Source organism: Sardina pilchardus, chromosome 2, assembly GCF_963854185.1.
Source record: "Sardina pilchardus chromosome 2, fSarPil1.1, whole genome shotgun sequence".
In the NCBI taxonomy this organism is placed as follows: Eukaryota; Metazoa; Chordata; class Actinopteri; order Clupeiformes; family Clupeidae; genus Sardina; species Sardina pilchardus.
This window is the reverse complement of record NC_084995.1, coordinates 8,227,431-8,245,358: the sequence shown is the minus strand read 5'-3', so window position 1 is coordinate 8,245,358 and position 17,928 is coordinate 8,227,431. Positions and strand designations below refer to the sequence as shown.

Below are 17,928 nucleotides of genomic sequence, written 5' to 3'. Positions count from 1 at the left end.
ACAGCCAGAGAGGAAGAGGAGAAGAGCCACACTCGTCCTATCTCACTCATCTCCAGCCTTTTGTGTGGCAAACAATCAGCTAATCTGTTCACATTCAATTTGGCCAGACCTATCATCCGCCAGCATCGAAAGCATTTCTCCTCCGAGAAAGAGAAAGTGATTCATTTAATTCCAGGATCTATTTTCAGAAGCGTTTCATTATCTGTGAAACCCACTCTTTGAAGAACAATGGGATTTGGCTCTCGGAATGCGCGACTTGGAATGCGGGAAGGCTCGGAACGTCTGCGCTAGCCGTCTGTGCTCGATTAGCAACTTAGTGTCTCCTAACCTGACGTATCACCACCAGCAGCCCATATGGATAGGGGCCCACTGCTAAATAGGTTATGTGTTTCGGTTAAAAAGCCATTAATAAGATAAGATAACATCGATAACATCGATAAGACGCTGGTTTTAAGTGATGTTCTGTCCTTTTGTTCTTGTGGTCTGTAGTTGTATAAGGGAAAAAAACGGAACAAAGGCAACACATCATAAGTCTGCTCAATACTTTTTTCACGTTCATGGCATGCAGTTAGGCACATTTTGATCTTCTCTCAGCCTCAAATGAAAAACAGAAGGAATCGTACGAGACAGAGAAGCTTCTTTTCTTTTTAGCTTTAACAAGTGCTAAAGGAGAGCCAAGCGGTAGAAACACAACGTGTTTTGCACAAAATTACTATTTCCTGCCGAGCACTTTAACACCTAGCGTAGAAATCAATAGTCTATCTGGAGGATGGGTCATCGCTCTGCAAATGAACTAGGCTGGACGGAGCGGAACAGACAGAGAGAGGGGGATTGGTAGAGGCTCAGACAGAGAGAGGGGGATTGGTAGAGGCTCAGAGGTGCGCTTGGTAATGGTGTGACTCTGGGAGGTGAGAATGAGAATGTCACTCTCAGGAATGGGCTTCGTTTCAGACACACACGTGGACACAAACACGTTGGTGCGTGCGCGCGTGCACACACACACATACACACACAAGGGGTTTCAAAATCACTAGTCTGTACTGTTGGCAGCAGCATTCAGCTAGTCATGGACAAAATGGCTAATGGCATAACAGACATGGAATTACTTCACCGAAATTAGAGTCACAGTGACATATACATTGTGTACAACAGTATCAACGTAATGTGATGAATTATAATAGATGTATAGTAATATGATATAATTTAACATATCAATAAGAACACATCACCAAACACCAACAGAAGAACACATGCTGTACAGCATTCATAGAGATCTTCTACTTCATATAAGCATGTTCTACACTGTAGTATAATCCTTTACCTATATCTAGAGTATACTTGACATGGAAATGGGTATTGTATTACTGTAGAGCGCACAGAAGTATGCCTCAATAAACTCAGTTTCCTGTAGAGAGAGTAATGCCAGGCTTTTCTTCCTGTTTGATGGTTTTGGGTAAGGTAAGTATGCTGGCTGTACAGACTCCTGTTAGGAAAGCTTCTGAAGTGAATCTCTATTTAAACAGAGGATCCTCACAGCGTCTTACACACACACACTGACACATTCAGGCTGTTTGATCACATCTTTCTCTGCTTCTGTGGCATTTCTTGCCTATTGAGCTGGCAACAGATGTATGCTTCTACACAGCACACGCATGTTCTTTAAAAAATCAGTCATTAAAAATGAATGCCTCCTTCTTGCGCTAATCCTCCAGGAAGAGGAGGACGTGGAAACACATTTTGGAGATAGCGCTGCTTGCTCAGACACGACAAGAGACGAGCCGTGAAAAGAGCTCCTTTCAGCCGGATTGAATGTGACCTCCAATACCAAGAAACGGCTCTATTATTCCGACAAGTTTTTAACAGAGGGAAGCTACTTCCAGGGACTCTTAATGAATACAGCAGACAGAGCCAATGACCGTGGCATTTACATTATGTCAGGCCCCTCAGCTACGGACCAGCCATACAGTACGCAAGATATTATATACACCGTATGTGATCCATACATACAGCGCATGGACTATGCCTCCCGCAGCCCCGCGGCCATGAGGGCTAGACTAGCAGCACAGCACAAGACGTAGCCTCCGAGCCGTAGCGCAGCGCAGCGCAGCGCAGGAGATGTGCCTAATATCTGTATAATGAGCGGCCCGGGGCGTCTGGGCGCTGCGGCGCTGGCATTCCCCCGCTCGGCTGGCTCACCCAAGGCCTGCGCTGGCGCACCTCGGCGTACCTCGCTGGCGTGCCGTGTACCACGTGCCCCCTCCTCTCTCCCGAGGACAGCGCTGGGGTCCGGGGGGGGGGGGGGATGTGCGCGAGTTGTCTGGCGTCACGCTAGACTCCGTCATGAGCCATGTCACGTCACGTCCCCCTGCAGCGTGCGGTCCCCCGTGTGTCTGCGTGAGGAGGAGGAGCCCGCTGGGCTGGGCGTGTGATCAGGCCGCAGGACCGACTCGCTCAATCAGCTGCTCTGTGTGGGCCTTGCCCATCGAGAATGAGAGCAGTGAGGCAGAGAGGGAGAGGGTGTGTGTGTGTGTGTGCGTGTGCTTGCATGTGTGTTTGCATGTTTTAAACATGGTGTTTATGGATATGAGTGAGTGTTTTAGAGTCTGTGTGAGATTTTGAGTGTTATAAAAGTGTGTGTGTGTGTGCATGGGCGTGTGTGTGTGTGTGCGTGCGTGCCTGCGTGTGTGTGTGCGTGTGTGCGTGCGTGCGCCAGTGTACTCTGCTGTGCGTGCTGTTGCAGTTCTCTGGTAACCTTTTGTACTATGTCAGCCTAATTTGCCGTGTCAGATGTTCAGATGATGGCTCTTGATAGCGTTTGGATTATGGAGTAATGAAGCGGCCTCGGGCCAGCTCAGATGAGACTGTGGAGCGGAGAGGGGATGGGAGGGGAGGAGAGGAGAGGGGAGGAGGGCAAGGCTCTATCTGAGGCTTCTCTCCAGGGCCCCACATCATGCAAGTCAATTATGGCCCGAGAAGGCCACCGCTGATACTGATGCCTATCTGTGGGCCATGCAGGGGGACCAACAAAAACTCCATGTGTATAAACTGGCATGAAATGCACAAAAACCCACCCAAAGGCACACAGATAAACGCATACTCACACACATTTGTTTATTCAGTATTCACATTTGATTTATATAACTGCACTTTGTATAACCTATGCATGCCCCGGACTTCCACCTGCCTCAAATCGCCCTTCTCTCTATCGGCTCTTTTTCACAAAGAGACAGACAGACAGACAGACAGACAGTCAGAAAGACCCCCCCCCCCCCCCTTCTCTGTGGTTATCTCCGAGCTCCTGGGTGTGTGCTGTGTGGTGTGTGGCTGGGCCTGGCAGCATGTGGTGTGCAGTGCTGGCTGGGTGTGTGGCGGTGGGGGGTGAGTCAGGGGGCCCAGGGTGGCGTGTGATCCCAGAGACGCGGCCCCCCCTCTCCCCTTGGGGCAGGCGCAGGATCAATGCTGGCAGGCTGTCTCATCCATCTGAGAGATAGAGCAGTCACAAACACACACACGCACACACACACACATTCACGCCAACGCGGTGGTCACATCAGTCACCACCTGTCCCCGGTCCCCCGCTGCCGCACCGCACCGCACCACGACAACGACAGCCGGCTCTCGGCCCAGCCGTCCATCGCCTTAGAGATAAGGCCGGCACCAGCGCCGCACCGGGCCCGGCTCAGGGCCACGTCCCTGCCAGAGCCATTCACTATCTGCGTCCCCTTCTGACAGGAACATTAGTCTGAGCGGGGGAATGGGATTGTATTTTCTCTCCTTCTCTTGGTCTTTCTCTGTCCCTCTGTTTCACCGCCCTCCTCCCCTCCCCTCCCCTCTGTGTGTGTGGAGTTGGGGGCTATGTGGTTCAACAGAACTGGGGTGGTTAAGATGAGCGGTTTGAGTGGTTGCATTTATCATGGTGAGATAGTGATTTAATTTGGGGTGTTGTTCAACCCAGGCGTGCTCCTCTGTGTGTGTGTGTGTGTGTGTGTGTGTGTGTGTGTGTGTGTGTGTGTGTGTGTGTGTGTGTGTGTGTGTGTGTGTCCCAAGTGTTTGCCCCCTACACACACACACACACACACACACACACACACACTTGGCACATAGTGCCTTGTGGTATCTCCCACACACACTTCCGTAGCATTATGGAGGCAAGATAGAGCAAATGTGTCCAATCCATCAGGCCTGACAGGCCTCGTGTTTACACCTGGTGAGCACAGGACAGGGGCCTCTGGGTAAAATGGAGCTGTTACAACTCTGCTCTAAACGGGGACAAGAGGGATGAAGTATGTCTGCACACACACACACACACACACACACACACTTACACACACACACACACACACACACACACACACACACACACACACACACACACACACACACTAGTTTTTGGAAGTCAGATACCAAAATTGCCACACATACATTGAAAAAAAAAAGAAATGTAGGATTGCTACATTCATTTCCACCCTATATTTCCTCTCCTGATTCGCATTGCTCTATCTCCTGTGTTCAAGCGTACATGCACACGCATGGACACACACACACACACACACACCTATCTCTTCCCGTCTTTCAATTTCTTCTGTCCTCTCAGATGTGTTTTAAAGAAACCAGGCTGGGTAATAGGATGCTGTGAGACTGACAGCTGAATTTATACCTCATTAGTGTGTGTGTGTGTGTGTGTGTGTGTGTGTGTGAGAGAGAGAGAGAGTGAGTGTGTGTGTGTGTGTGTGTAAGGACAGTGTGTCCTCTCACCCTCCCTCGTTCCCCTGTCCTTCCTGGTCTAGGTGATAGCTTGGGCTCCAGATGCATAGCCTCTCCAGCATCACTGCCTCACACAGCCTTAACAGGCACTGTTACCACGGGCCTGTGTGTGTGTGTGTGTGTGTGTGTGTGTGCAGTTAGTGTTTATTAGGCTGTTTTGCCGTGTTTCACATATACACTCACACAGACACACACAGACACACACACACACACACACACACACACACACACACACACACACATCTCTACCCAGCCCCAGTCAGTGTCGCCTCAGCTGTCACATCTCAGCACGCACACACTCCCTGACACGAGACACGTTCATGCCCTCAACATCAACCTTCTCCTCCATTAACTAAACAAACAAACAACAACAACACACTCACAGAACACATGCTTGACCCCACCGTGACCGCAGTGTTTCTGCTCTGGGGTTCAAGTGTGCGCCTTCTAATAATGACAGGGATTTTTCCAGAGCCGCAGTACAGGGTGTGGCTTCGGGGGGGTGGGGGGGCGGTGGGGGGGGGGGGTTGACCACCGAGTCACAGCACATTAGCGCTGACGGGGGCCTCCAGGTCTGAGATGGAGGTTCACCGAGAGGAGGAGAAGGCATCCTGGGTAGCAGCTGGGGTGGAGGACTCAGTTCAGGGCCAGTTCTGCCACACCACACTGTGACCCGCTGCCAGTGGTTGCATAATCCTGCCATACTGATGTACACACACACACACACACACACACACATACGGGGCGAGGACGTGGCAGTGTGACTCACAACGTTATGTAAGGATTTATTGAAAAACATTGTCTCAAATGTTAATAAATGCAGCATGAATCTGACAAAAAAAGCAATTTTGTGTGTGTGTGTGTGTGTGTGTGTGTGTGTGTGTGTGTGCGTGCACATGCGTACCAACATGTATAAAGGGGAGTTTGTATTTGTGTGTGAGTGTCTCAGCTGCTCAGGCTAATCAGTAGATTAACTGTGTCACTATCTGTGTGTGTGTGTGTGTGTGTGTGTGTGTGTGTGTGTGTGTGTGTGTGTGTGTGTGTGTGTGTGTGTGTGTGTGTGTGTGTGTGTGTGTGTGTGTGTGTGTGTGTGTGTGTGTGTGATGGCAAAGTATCAACTCTGTGTGTGATGGCAGGTGAGACATCAAAGCACAGCTTATCAATCATAGCCCTTGGCAAAATAGCACGCGCGCACACACACACACACACACACACACAGACATATACACAGGTGTGTCATCATTAACAATTCCCCCACCCACACCACCATCATGTGTTCAGATGGTCTACAGCAGACACAAACACACACACACACACTTGCTCACACACACAAACCCCCCAGACACACATAGGTGTCTCTTCACCAATTAACCCAGATTTTCTGCCACCATCTGACCTCCAAATGGCAGCCTTTCCACACACACACACACACACACACACACACACACATACACACACATACACACACACACATCCTTGCCAGACCCTCCATTCTCCCTCCAGAGCCTCAGCCCCCTATCTGAGTGTTAGGCCCGCAGGCGCTTCTGGTCCGTTGACCCCCCCTCCCATCCTTGTTCACTCTGTCCCAGATGTTGTGTGATGTCCTGGTGTGTGCGGGCCCCCTCTGGTGTAGGGCCCGTGTGGGAGCTGTGTCCTGGGGCTCAGTGGTGGACATGCTGCTGGTGTGGTGCTGGTGGTGCTGCTGGTGCTGCTGGTGGTGGTGGTGGGCTAGTCAAGGATGAGGATCTGTCAGGGTGACTGATGAGGAAGCTGAGGCCTGAGCAATGGTCAGGCGCTTTAGTTTAGTTTACACCCCTGTTTCTCTCCCCCTCCCTTTCTCCTTTTCTCTCTCCATCCATCCACCCCATCATACTCTTTTTACCTCATCGCTCTCTCTCTCTCTCTCTCTCTCTCTCTCTCTCTCTCTCTCTCTCTCTCTCTCTTGCTCGCACTCTCTTTTATCCCCTGCCTGGCCTGTTGGATTAATGGCATCATTACTGTGATGTATGTCCCTGCAGTGTGGGGAACGGCATGAGGGCCTATCAATCTGTTCCCATTCAGGGTCTCTGAGTCTCTCTCCTCTCTTTCCTCTCCTCTCCTTTCCTCTCCTCTCCTCTTCTCTCCTCTCCTTTCCTCTCCTCTCCTCTCCACTCCTTTCCTCTCCTCTCCTCTCCTCTCCTCTATTCTTGTCTCCTCCTATCCTGTCCTCTCCTCTTTCATCTCTTCTCTGTTATGGCCTCCTCCTCTCATCTCCATGCGTGTGCTAACGCTGTCCTTCCCTCTGTTCTCTGCTCCGCAGGCAAGCCGGTGATGATCATCACGGAGTACATGGAGAACGGCTCCCTGGACACTTTCCTAAAGGTGAGGCAGCTGTGGCGGCGGTTGCCATGGGAGGCTGCGCGGCGCGGCGCGCGCGGAGAGAGAGGATGTAGCCTTTTTAGGAGGCAGCGTCTGGGTAATGGGCTCCAGGAAATAGGCAAGCGCCTGCTGAATGAATACGCCACGCACAGCTGAAGATGGCAGCCTGTAAGCCTATCAGGGCACGCAAATTGCACACAGATCTCTCCCTCTCTCTCTCTCTCTCTGTCTGTTTGTGTGTGTGTGTGTATGTGTGTGTGTGTGTGAGAGAGAGAGTGTGTGTGTGCGTAAGAGAGTGACACAAGAACAATCACATACACACACACTCATTACTTGCTCCCTCCCTCTGCTCCTGCTCCCCTGGCTACGTTATTTCATCCTGAAAGGTGTGAGGAAAACCAAAAAACATGGACATGAAGACCAGACTAGACTGAATAAAGTCTGTGGATTTATTGCAACAGGGTTGGGGGGTACACCCCCCCTCCATGTCCAATTTATTACCGCTTCTGCCACAAAGGACAAATCGCCCTCATAACTGCATTTACAGCAGAGATACACTTTTCTTTTTAAGTGCAGCTTTTCTTTATAGCTCATACTTTGAGATGAAAATGAAAACTGACTGGGAGAGAGAGTGGGGATGGAGGGAGAGAGAGAGAGAGAGAGAGAGGGAGATGAGAAATGGAAGTGCGAGTGAAAACGAGAGCGAGAACGAAACAAGAGAAAGAGGACAGCACGTCTGAAATTTTGCTGGCGAGTCCATAATGAAGGCCATAAATACTCCCTTTAGCCCACATAAAAAGCTAATATAATTACTGCATCAGTTTTATGGCTAATAGCTCATAGCCCATCCGCTCAGGGTACACATGTTTAATTAGGGCACAGATCAATTCAGCATCACTCTCGGGCTCCAAAACATTCCTCCTTTCCCCCTTTTCTGTCTCTATTTCTCTCTCTCTCCCTCTCTTCCACACCATCTCTCTTCCTCTCTCTTTATTGCACCCTTTCATTCCCTCATTCTGTCACTCTATCTCTCTTTTCATCCTTCTTTTTCGATCCCTCTCCCTCTCTCTCTCTCCATCTCTCTTCATCTTCTCCTCTCTGTCTCTATCTCTCCTCTCTTACTGTAAGAGCCCTGCTGAGATTGATAACGGAAGCCTGCGTGGGCAATCAATCAGCCAGCTGCATTTCACAAAACAAGACATAATTAACTTACCTTCTATGAGCGCTGTGAAACGCTGGTGCACGTTTCAGATTGATATTGCTCGGAGAGACAAAAGCTCTGGGGAATTAATCGGATTAGGTTGCAGTGGAGATATCGGGATAGAGACATCGGCCTAATTGCTTGTCGCTCCGATTGTTTTTCGAGACAGAACAAACAAGCCCGACTTTTAACAAACTAGCTCAAAAAAAGACAGTGAAAAAAAGCGAACAGGGCAGAGGCCTGAGAAACAGATGGCTGGTTGGTGGCGAGGTGTCAGTACATCATCACAGTTTTCCGAGCTCAAAAAGCTTGTTAGAGTTGAGTCATGTTATGTCACAGGAAAACATGACAGGTCATACACACATCAGCAGTGTGTGTCTTACATTGCATTGTATCCGTGACGTGTGGTGTTGTGTTACACAACATGACAAATCATGTCCGAGTTACCTAACATAATGTCACAACATAACAAACTATGTTAGAGCCACAGTGTGTAACGTTGTATTACAACAAGACATTGTATACATGCTGGCTATATCCTTGTTTCTGAGCTGTGAAGACCTAGAGTATCTTTGTGTTTGTGTTCGTCCTTGGCAGAAACACGACGGGCAGTTCACCATCATCCAGCTCGTGGGTATGATGCGTGGCATCGCCTCGGGCATGAAGTACCTGTCGGACATGAACTACGTGCACCGCGACCTGGCCGCCCGCAACATCCTGGTCAACAGCAACCTGGTGTGCAAGGTGTCCGACTTCGGCCTGTCCAGAGTCCTAGAGGATGACCCTGAGGCGGCCTACACCACACGGGTGAGTCCAGTCTACACCAGGAGCGCTCTTGAGCCACTTCTGTTGCCCTCCTCACGTCCGTCTGTCTGTTGATACTGTACAGTAGGACATTAAAGGGTAAACAAAAGTACAGGTTGTTTTTGGCATGGCACAAAGAAGCAGAGCTGGCGCTCTGAAAACTGATTTTGTTGTTTCTGAAAGTTTCTCCTGATCATTAGTACATCTGACCCTCTCTCTATCCCTCTCTCTCTCTCTCTCTCTCTCTCTCTCTCTCTATATATATATATATATCTCTCTCTCTCTCTCTCCCTCTCTCCGAGTTTGGTTCTTACTGCTTCACACACACACACATACACACACACACACACACACACACACACACACACACACACACACACACACACACACACACACACACACACACACACACACACACACACACACGCACACACACACACATACACACACAGATGCACACACAGACCAGCACACAGTTACTGAAGAGCTGTCCAGACCAGAGGGGGGGCTTGCAGCCCCGCTGATCTCTGGATCTATGTTAGCCATGCAAAGTGCATTATCAGCAGGAGCACCAATTACTGCACTGCCGTGGAGATGGTGCCTGTGTGTGTGTGTGTGTGTGTGTGTGTGTGTGTCTCTCGGAGTGTGTGTGTGTGTGTGAGTGTGTGCGTGCGGACTTGTACAGCATCCGACTCACAGCATCAGACTCAACTGCCAGCAGGAGCCTGTCTTTATGTCCCTGCCTAACCAGTCTCTTAACACCCCCCCACCTCCCCCCCTTCCTCTCTCTCAGTGTGTATTTTACTCTGTGCTCTATTGCATTCTTCCTCACCTCCTCTTAGCAGCTTAGGAACACTCAGAGCAAGTGCAGCGCTTGTTTGAGGCGACGTCTTTAATGTCACCATTTAATGGCGCCACAGATTGTCTCCTGGAGCCCCCGCGTTTAAGCTACATACCCCATGGGCAAAGCCGCGGCGCCTTTGTACCCCCGTCACGTTCGTCTATAGAGTAGCGCTAGTTTGCCTTCCGTTTGACTTTGGCTGTGAAGATTAGCCACCGAGGACTGCAGCGCTGTTAAAAGGACAATTTTGCCGAGCGAGCGCTGGAGAGGCTGCTGTAGTATAGTATAGCGCAGCGCAGCAGAGCAGAGCAGAGCAGAGCAGAGCGAAAGGCTCCTGGGTCTTTGATCCTGATTCTCCTCAGGAACAACAAAGTGAGAGAGCTACTGAAACAGAAAGAGAGAGATGGAAGGAGAGAGAGCGATGGGGGGGGGGGGGGGTGGGTGTTCAAAGTGAGTGCTGCTGTGTTGTGTTGGGGAGTGGAGCCCTACCCTGATGTTTGTCAGCGGTGGTTTATGTTTGTTTCTTTCCCCCTCTCTCTTCCTCTCTTTTCGATAGAGGTTTTAGGCCATTTATGGCAAGTTGTATTAAATTTTAATGTGCCTTTATAAATCACAATGCCATTATGTCTTTTTCTATCGTTTGGGGGAGGGGGGGCTGTTGTGTGAAATTGGTGGTTGTGGCAAATGATTTTTAAAGTTTGACAGGGTGGGGAGCACTTTTATGTGAGTGTGTGAGATTTGTGTGTGTGGAATGTCGTTTATGTTGTACTGGTGTATGCATGGGAGAATGTAAGGCAGTGGATTAAAAAAATATCTGTTAAGCCTCTCTGTGTGTCTTCCTCTCTCTGTCTTCCCTCTCTCTCTCCTTCTCTCTCTCCTTCTCTCTCTCTCTCCTTCTCTTGTTCTCAGTTATCCCTCTCAATTTCAAGTTTCATTTGTAATCCAGTATAGTTAGAGCTATTGGCACATGGCTTTAAGTATTCAGGCATTATGGCTGAATTCAGGCATGGGCTGGTGTGTTTATAATGTGAAAATGGTCACTTAGACTACAGTATGATGTCCTTATAAATGTTTGATATATTCCAAAATACAGTACACATACACATTCTATATCCAAGTCCAGTCCAAGTCCACATCTACTGCCAGCAGCATGTACTATATAAAAACTATGTAGCTTCAGCCACTGGCATTGTCCTTGCGTTACGCCCTGTAATAACATTTGAATGCACAATGCATATGTATTTGCTCACATCTCTCTCCCTCTCTCCCGTGCCATCAGGGAGGAAAGATCCCCATCCGATGGACGGCGCCAGAGGCTATTGCCTACAGGAAGTTCACCTCGGCAAGTGACGTGTGGAGCTACGGCATCGTCATGTGGGAGGTCGTCTCCTATGGAGAGCGGCCGTACTGGGAGATGTCCAACCAAGACGTACGTGTGTTCTAGTACTTATTCCTTACATTTCCATACTGGTTTGTTTCCTTCTCACTTTCTTTCTTGTGACATGTTTTCTTCCATCATTCCGCAGAGAGTCCTCATATTTCTTCATATTCCTACTCTTAGCCACATAAATATCACCCCCCCCACACACACACACACACACACACACACATATAAACAGTTTAAAACAGGTTAAAGTATACTTATTACCATTTAGTAAACCAGCTCATCCTAATTAGCCCTTTTCACGTGATGTCAGACGAAGCGTTGCTGGGTATCCTCCGGCATGTCCAGCCGCCAAATACTACAGAAGAAGAAGAAGAAGTATTCATGGGTTTCATCAGGTCCCTTTCCACAGGTGTATACAATCAAGCACCTTGATTATCAATGCAGACTGCATGGTGCTTGATTGTATACACCTGTGGAAAGGGACCTGATGAAACCCATGAATACTTCTTCTTCTTCTTCTTCTTCTGTAGTGTTTGGCGGCTGGACATGCCGGAGGATACCCAGCAACGCTTCGTCTGACATCACCGTGAAAAGGGCTAATTAGCAGTCAAGTAGATGCAATAATTAGTGATATCACCTGATATATGGCAGGATTTTTACTTTCTGGAACCGGGATGTCTGCCTCTGCTTATTAGCTACCTTACACTTGTCCTGCATAATCCATGTGTGTGTGTGTGTGTGTGTGTGTGTGTGTGTGTGTGTGTGTCTGTGTTTGCATATGTGTGCGTGTGTTTGTGTGTGTGTGCGTGTGTGTATGCGTGCCACTGAGAGGTGGCCTGCAGAGCACCTCAGGCCATTGCTCTGTGTGAGTCTTCCTCAGACGAGCAGCAATCACACTGAGAACACGCTAGCATGTGATCCTGACGCCAGCCAGAGCCAGTCAGAGAGCTGCTGGAGACAGAGCTGGGCCAGACGTGGCCCAGAGTCAGCAGCGACTCACAAGGGAGGGTTAGAGGGGGCTATGGAGTTCATTCTTCAAGTTAGCATCACTCCGAAGTTCCTTTCAGTGGATGTGACTACAGTTTTTAGTCAGCTACTTGGAATAACCTTCAGCTCATTCATGCATAAAGCGGCCAATACAAATATTTGATACACGAGTTGGAAGATGTAGAGATGGAAAAGTATAAATATGAAAAATAGATGAATACAAATGTTTTGTTTATCTCCCACTGCCTTTTCACAGAGGGCATGAAAAATGCAGTCAAAATGTTTCTTGACTGTGCGTGTGTGTGTGTGTGTATGTGTGTGTGTGTGTGTGTGTGTGTGTGTGTGTTTGTGTGTGTGTACAAGGCACTGTTTTTCATTAGTGTGCATATTGTCTGCATATATCATTTCCTGTCCTTCACCAAGTGAATACCATGTACCGATCCTATTTAGCATATTTCACCCTCCTCTGCCTCTGCCCCCCCTCAGGTGATCAAGGCGATCGATGAGGGCTACCGGCTGCCCGCGCCCATGGACTGCCCGCTGGTCCTGCACCAGCTCATGCTGGACTGCTGGGAGAAGTGCCGTAACGACCGGCCCAAGTTTGGCCAGATCGTCAACACCCTGGACAAGCTGATCCGCAACCCCAACAGCCTCAAGGAGCTGGCCAACAGCTCTGTGTGGTGAGGGCCCTGTCCACCCACTCATTCTATATCACACCAGCCCACACTAGGCGCTATACGTTATATTTCATCACATCCCATACCTTGACATTCCGTCCCTTGTTATCCATTACCTTGTCATGCTGTATCATGGTATCCACGCTCACATTCATGTCCCCCAGCACAGACACTGTGCTCTACACTGCTCTTCCCCATGCAGTCCCACATGTCCTCATGCTGCATGCACACTGGGTCATATCCTCTACTCTGTCCCTGGGCATTCTGTGCCCACGCTGTAAAGCCCCTAAGTCAGGGGTCTCAAACTCGCGGCCCGCGGGCCAATTGCGGCCCGCGAGATGATATTTTGCGGCCCCCGGCCTGAAGTCGAAGCTTAATGTTAGTGCGGCCCGCGCATGCATCTGGGCATTTTATAGTTTGTAACTCTCGTGGGCTGGGCTCTATGGCTGCGCTACCATAGCTCAGGCTCGTGACAACAACACGAATTAGCAATTGTTTACTTGCAACATGTTCCAGCCCGCAACTTTCTGTCAAAATAATAATGCCTAAGTCGCCCCTTGAGGGTATTTTTTATGCGATAAACGACACGGGTTAAAACAGACGGGAGGTACGGTGACAAGTCTCATTTGTAGCCTAGACTCCACCTGCTAGACATCAAGTGTTTCGATTCAAGCAACGTTTTCACGAACTAGCCCCCTCATTAAACTACACGCAGGAGACGTGCGGTTTGCAATGACGCGAAAGCGATGCATGCAGGACATAGTTTTGCACAAACTGAAGCAGAAATACATCAAATGTAGAAACAAAAAATCACGTTTCATGAGGTCTTGGGTCTGTTATTCACATATCTGATTCTGGAGTATGTCTGCCTTTTGGAGATTATGATCGATCGTAATTGACAGTGATCTGGGTGCGTCTGTGAAGGTGCGTCTTTTGAGTGAACGACAGTGTTTTCTAGCGGCTACCATGCTTCGACCCTCTGCCCAACATAATGGAGGTGCCAGTGGTAATTGAGATGATAGTGTCCTGGACCCCGTACAGACAGCTGAAAAATTACAAAGTCACTTGACAGGCACTGATTTGACCAGGCTACTTCATTGTATGCAAAAGCGTTGTGTTAGTAGCCTAGTAGGCGTAGCCATAGTTTACTGTTGTTACATTTTACTGTTTTGCTGTTAATTTCTTATGTAGGCGAAAGGACAAAAAAAAGTAAAGTAAAACTGCTCAAATATGTTCAACATTCAGTATTTACTGAGAGGTGCATAATTCTAGGTAGTTGTCATCCAGACATCATATGCTGATTAGATAGGTAGGCTATACAGTATTTACACCTTCGTAAACCACAGACTTGGGGGGGGGGGGGGGGGGGGACCTATGCGGCCCCCCAACCAGTTGATGTTGGTTACAGTGGCCCCCAGCTCATTTGAGTTTGAGACCCCTGCCCTAAGTGATGCCACTCGTTCTTTTCAACACCATTTTGCCCTGTGCTAGGGCACTCCTACTGAACTCCACTGCTGGGCCCGAGGTGTTCTGTGTTGTTTTCCTTCCCTTGGTCTGTGGCCCTGGAGGAGCTCAGGCCAAACCCCAGTGCCCCCTCTGTGAAGTGTGAACCACGGAGCAGATCGGGCTGTAAACTCATACGGAGCAATCGCTCCGATCTGGCCCGGGGGTGTGTGGGCCGGCCACCTCCTGCACAAACACCACGCCGCGCCACGTGCCAACACTCACAGTGTGCTGCCGGGTCCGTTCCCCCACTGTAACCCTATAGGCGCTGTGGGCTCCACCCTTACCGTCGGGAGCTCCACCTTAACTAGGAGCTCTGTGAGCTGCTGCCTATCTACACACACACACTAGCTGCCTGGCATCCCTCATCCTGTACCGCCACAACTCCAGCCATCCAGTTCTCCACCCTCACAACGAGCTGCATGAGCTTTCAGCTTCTATCTGCACACACACAGTGCACACACACACACACACACAAAACTCACTCACACACATATACACACACACACACAAAACTCACTCACACGAGCACAAGACTGAGCTGCCAACTGGAGACGGATCGAACGCTTTGAATGATCTTAGATCAGATATCCAGACGCAGGGAAAGATTGATATCTGTTTTGTTCTGTGTAAAGGCCAGAGATGACAATGTAAAACACAGCGTGCTGTTTGGATTTGATCATTTTCATCTTTTTGGATTTGTCAGATTGGGAACGTTTCACCAGAAACTTGTGCTCGTAGTCTCCTCTCGTTGCTCCAGTTAGAGACAGCTGTCCAGATCTGATACAGGCACACTGAAGTGATGAAATCTGAAAACTTTGTCAGGCATGCATACTCACCCAGCATGCCTCTACTTTCATGACTTAAACATTACTTCACCAAGTACACACTGACCTTTAGGGAGAGCAGAAGAATGGAAAACAAAACAGAACAGAAAAACAGAATAAAACATAGTTCTGTTGACGTTTGGTGATGGTATCACCACTGTTTCTTGTTACTCCATACTTGCAAGTTTTATCATTTCAACTGACATGTATTTTGAAGGTCAAACTCTTCCGCTGCAGTGTGAATATAATAATAGCATTAACACTATATCATTGTGATCCTCGATTGTGATTAGCTACAGTATGAGTTCTGAAAATCTTGACAAGACTTGTCACTCCAGTGGTGAATCATACACTTCCACCGGGTGTTGTCTTCCACAGCTGTGAACCCATCCTCGTCTCATTTGTCTCCTCCAGACAGGCACCCCTACAGTAGAACAATGGCAACCTCACATCTTCACATTCATATTGCACACGTGCAGTCAGCTTCAGTCCGTGTCAGTTTCCTCACCTGGCGTTGTCTCTGTCCACCAGGGAGGACCCTCCGTCGCCTGAGTTTGCGGTGAGCACGGTGGAGGACTGGCTGGAGGCCCTGAAGATGGGTCAGTACCAAGACAACTTCACCACCGCCGGCTACGTCACTCTGGACTCCATCCTCTACATCAGCATCAGGTGAGAGGCACTGCACACCTCATCACACAACACACTCACATCCTCCATTAGACACACAAATGATTCATCATAGAGCACAGTCATTTGTGTCAATTGGTAGACACATTACTATTAAAGAAGGGCTGCCTCAGGTTTTCCTGAGAGGTACAGTATTGTGGAGAACGCTATCAAGTATTATTTTGTAAAGTAATCTGTTCTGTATTTCATTGTGAACTATCGGTTTAGTGAGTCACATTGATCACAGTTGGAAAAGTGTCCCTCTTTCTCAGTTAGGACTTGCAGATTTATCATAGAATACAGTTTGGAATATTACATTGACTTTATGAGAGAAAGCATTAGAAACCTGGCCAGGTTTAAGAGTCCAGCATATACTGTATTGCTTGAGTTTGTTGAGCTACAGGAAATAAAGCACATTCACACCATAGACAGTTGTGATAGACCGCAATTAAGAATGCCTTGTACTTTGTTGTGTTAGTGGCTGTAGGCTATAGGCTGAGTTTCCATTGTAAGACACGTTGATAAAAGTGTTCCAACCCTCTTGCTGATGACTGTGTGGTGGTGTTGAAGGCATTATCACATGTGTGGCTAGCAGATGGTTATTCCTGCGTATCTCTCTAAGCACATTGTCCATGCCTGTAAAATGATCGCAGGCAGGCGGGCTGGATGCCGTCTGTACGCTTTTCTCCAGACACCTAGGGGCTGTTGTTCTTGCGCTTCTGTGGGCAGACACGCAGACACACAGGCAAGCGGACCACGTCGGACCGATAGACAGGAAAGCGGGCGGGCAGATGGGCAGCGAGACAGGGAGGCAGACAGGCAGGTGGTGAGACGCGTGTCCAAGCAGCCGCAGGCCTGCGGGGAGATTAGCGCTTAGCTCGCCGCGCACCGAGAGCTGATTTGTTCAGGTTGTTAGCAGCAGCTGGCGCTGGCCTCCAGGTGGGCTACGAGCAGCAGGAGCAGGAGCACCGGCAGCCTGACGCGGCTCCCTGGCGTCCCACCGCACTGGGCCCACCGCAGAGAGCTACCCAGCACCGGAACAGGGAGCTTGCTTGCTTTCTGTCTGTCTGCCTGTTTGATGATTTAGTTTGACAAAGGCTTTGGGGCTGATTCCAGTAACTTGTTATTTTAGGGAGAGGGGGGACATTTGTGAGGAAAGATTAAGCACATGTAGTGTGGTAGCTTTTTGTCAAACAGGATTCAGATGTCTGACAATTGTATTGGGTTTTCAATTCCTTCAGTGGAAAATTGAGAGCCATAAAAAGAAGTTTCTGTGATAGTGCCAGACTCTGATCTTCTGTGCTCACACTGTCTCTCTGTCTCTCTGTCTGTCTGTCTGTCTGTCTGTCTCTCTCCCTCTGTGGGCGTAGTGAGTTGGAGAAGATGGGTGTGACGCTGGTGGGCCACCAGAGAAAGATCCTGTCCAGCGTCCAGAGTCTACACACGCAAGGGACCCACGTGCACGTATAACCCCCTCGTCCTCCTCCTACTCCTCCTCCCATTCCTCTTCCTCCTTCTCATCTTCCTCCCTCCACAGCCAGACATAGAGATTCAGAGAGAGAGAGAGAGAGAGAGAAAGGAAAAGAAAACATAAAGGACAACAGCAGCAGCAGTAAAGGGAGCTGCACGCGTCGCAGGCGCTCGCTAGGCTTTACCATGGAAACTCAGCACCCTCCTCCACGCCGCTTCGTCCATCTCGGATGTCGGATGTTGATTCCAAGCTCCGCGCAACACTCGGCTTTCGTACCTGCACTCCGCCCCCCCCCCCCCAACCACACAGCCGCTCGGCTCACCGCCACTCCAGCGGAGAGAGGGAGAAACTGATCTACATTAGGTCACCTCCCTGGCCTCCAGACAGCATGGCTCAGTGTCACATGGGCTTATGGGATTTGTGTTGTTGTTTCATTTTGTTG

At 49.3% G+C, this 17,928-nt stretch overlaps 1 protein-coding gene across 1 annotated transcript in view; it reads left to right on the top strand.

Annotated features, from left to right (window-relative positions):
* Window positions 1-17,564, top strand: part of epha4b (eph receptor A4b) — a 113,455-nt gene extending 95,891 nt beyond the window's left edge. The window contains exons 12-17 of the mRNA XM_062553630.1: window positions 7,064-7,125; window positions 8,921-9,130; window positions 11,248-11,397; window positions 12,829-13,022; window positions 15,881-16,018; window positions 17,386-17,564. Of these exons, the coding sequence (XP_062409614.1) occupies window positions 7,064-7,125; window positions 8,921-9,130; window positions 11,248-11,397; window positions 12,829-13,022; window positions 15,881-16,018; window positions 17,386-17,485 (854 nt within the window). The 3' untranslated portion in view covers window positions 17,486-17,564. The remainder of the gene's footprint in view (window positions 1-7,063; window positions 7,126-8,920; window positions 9,131-11,247; window positions 11,398-12,828; window positions 13,023-15,880; window positions 16,019-17,385) is intronic.
* The last annotated feature ends 364 nt before the right edge of the window (window positions 17,565-17,928 follow it).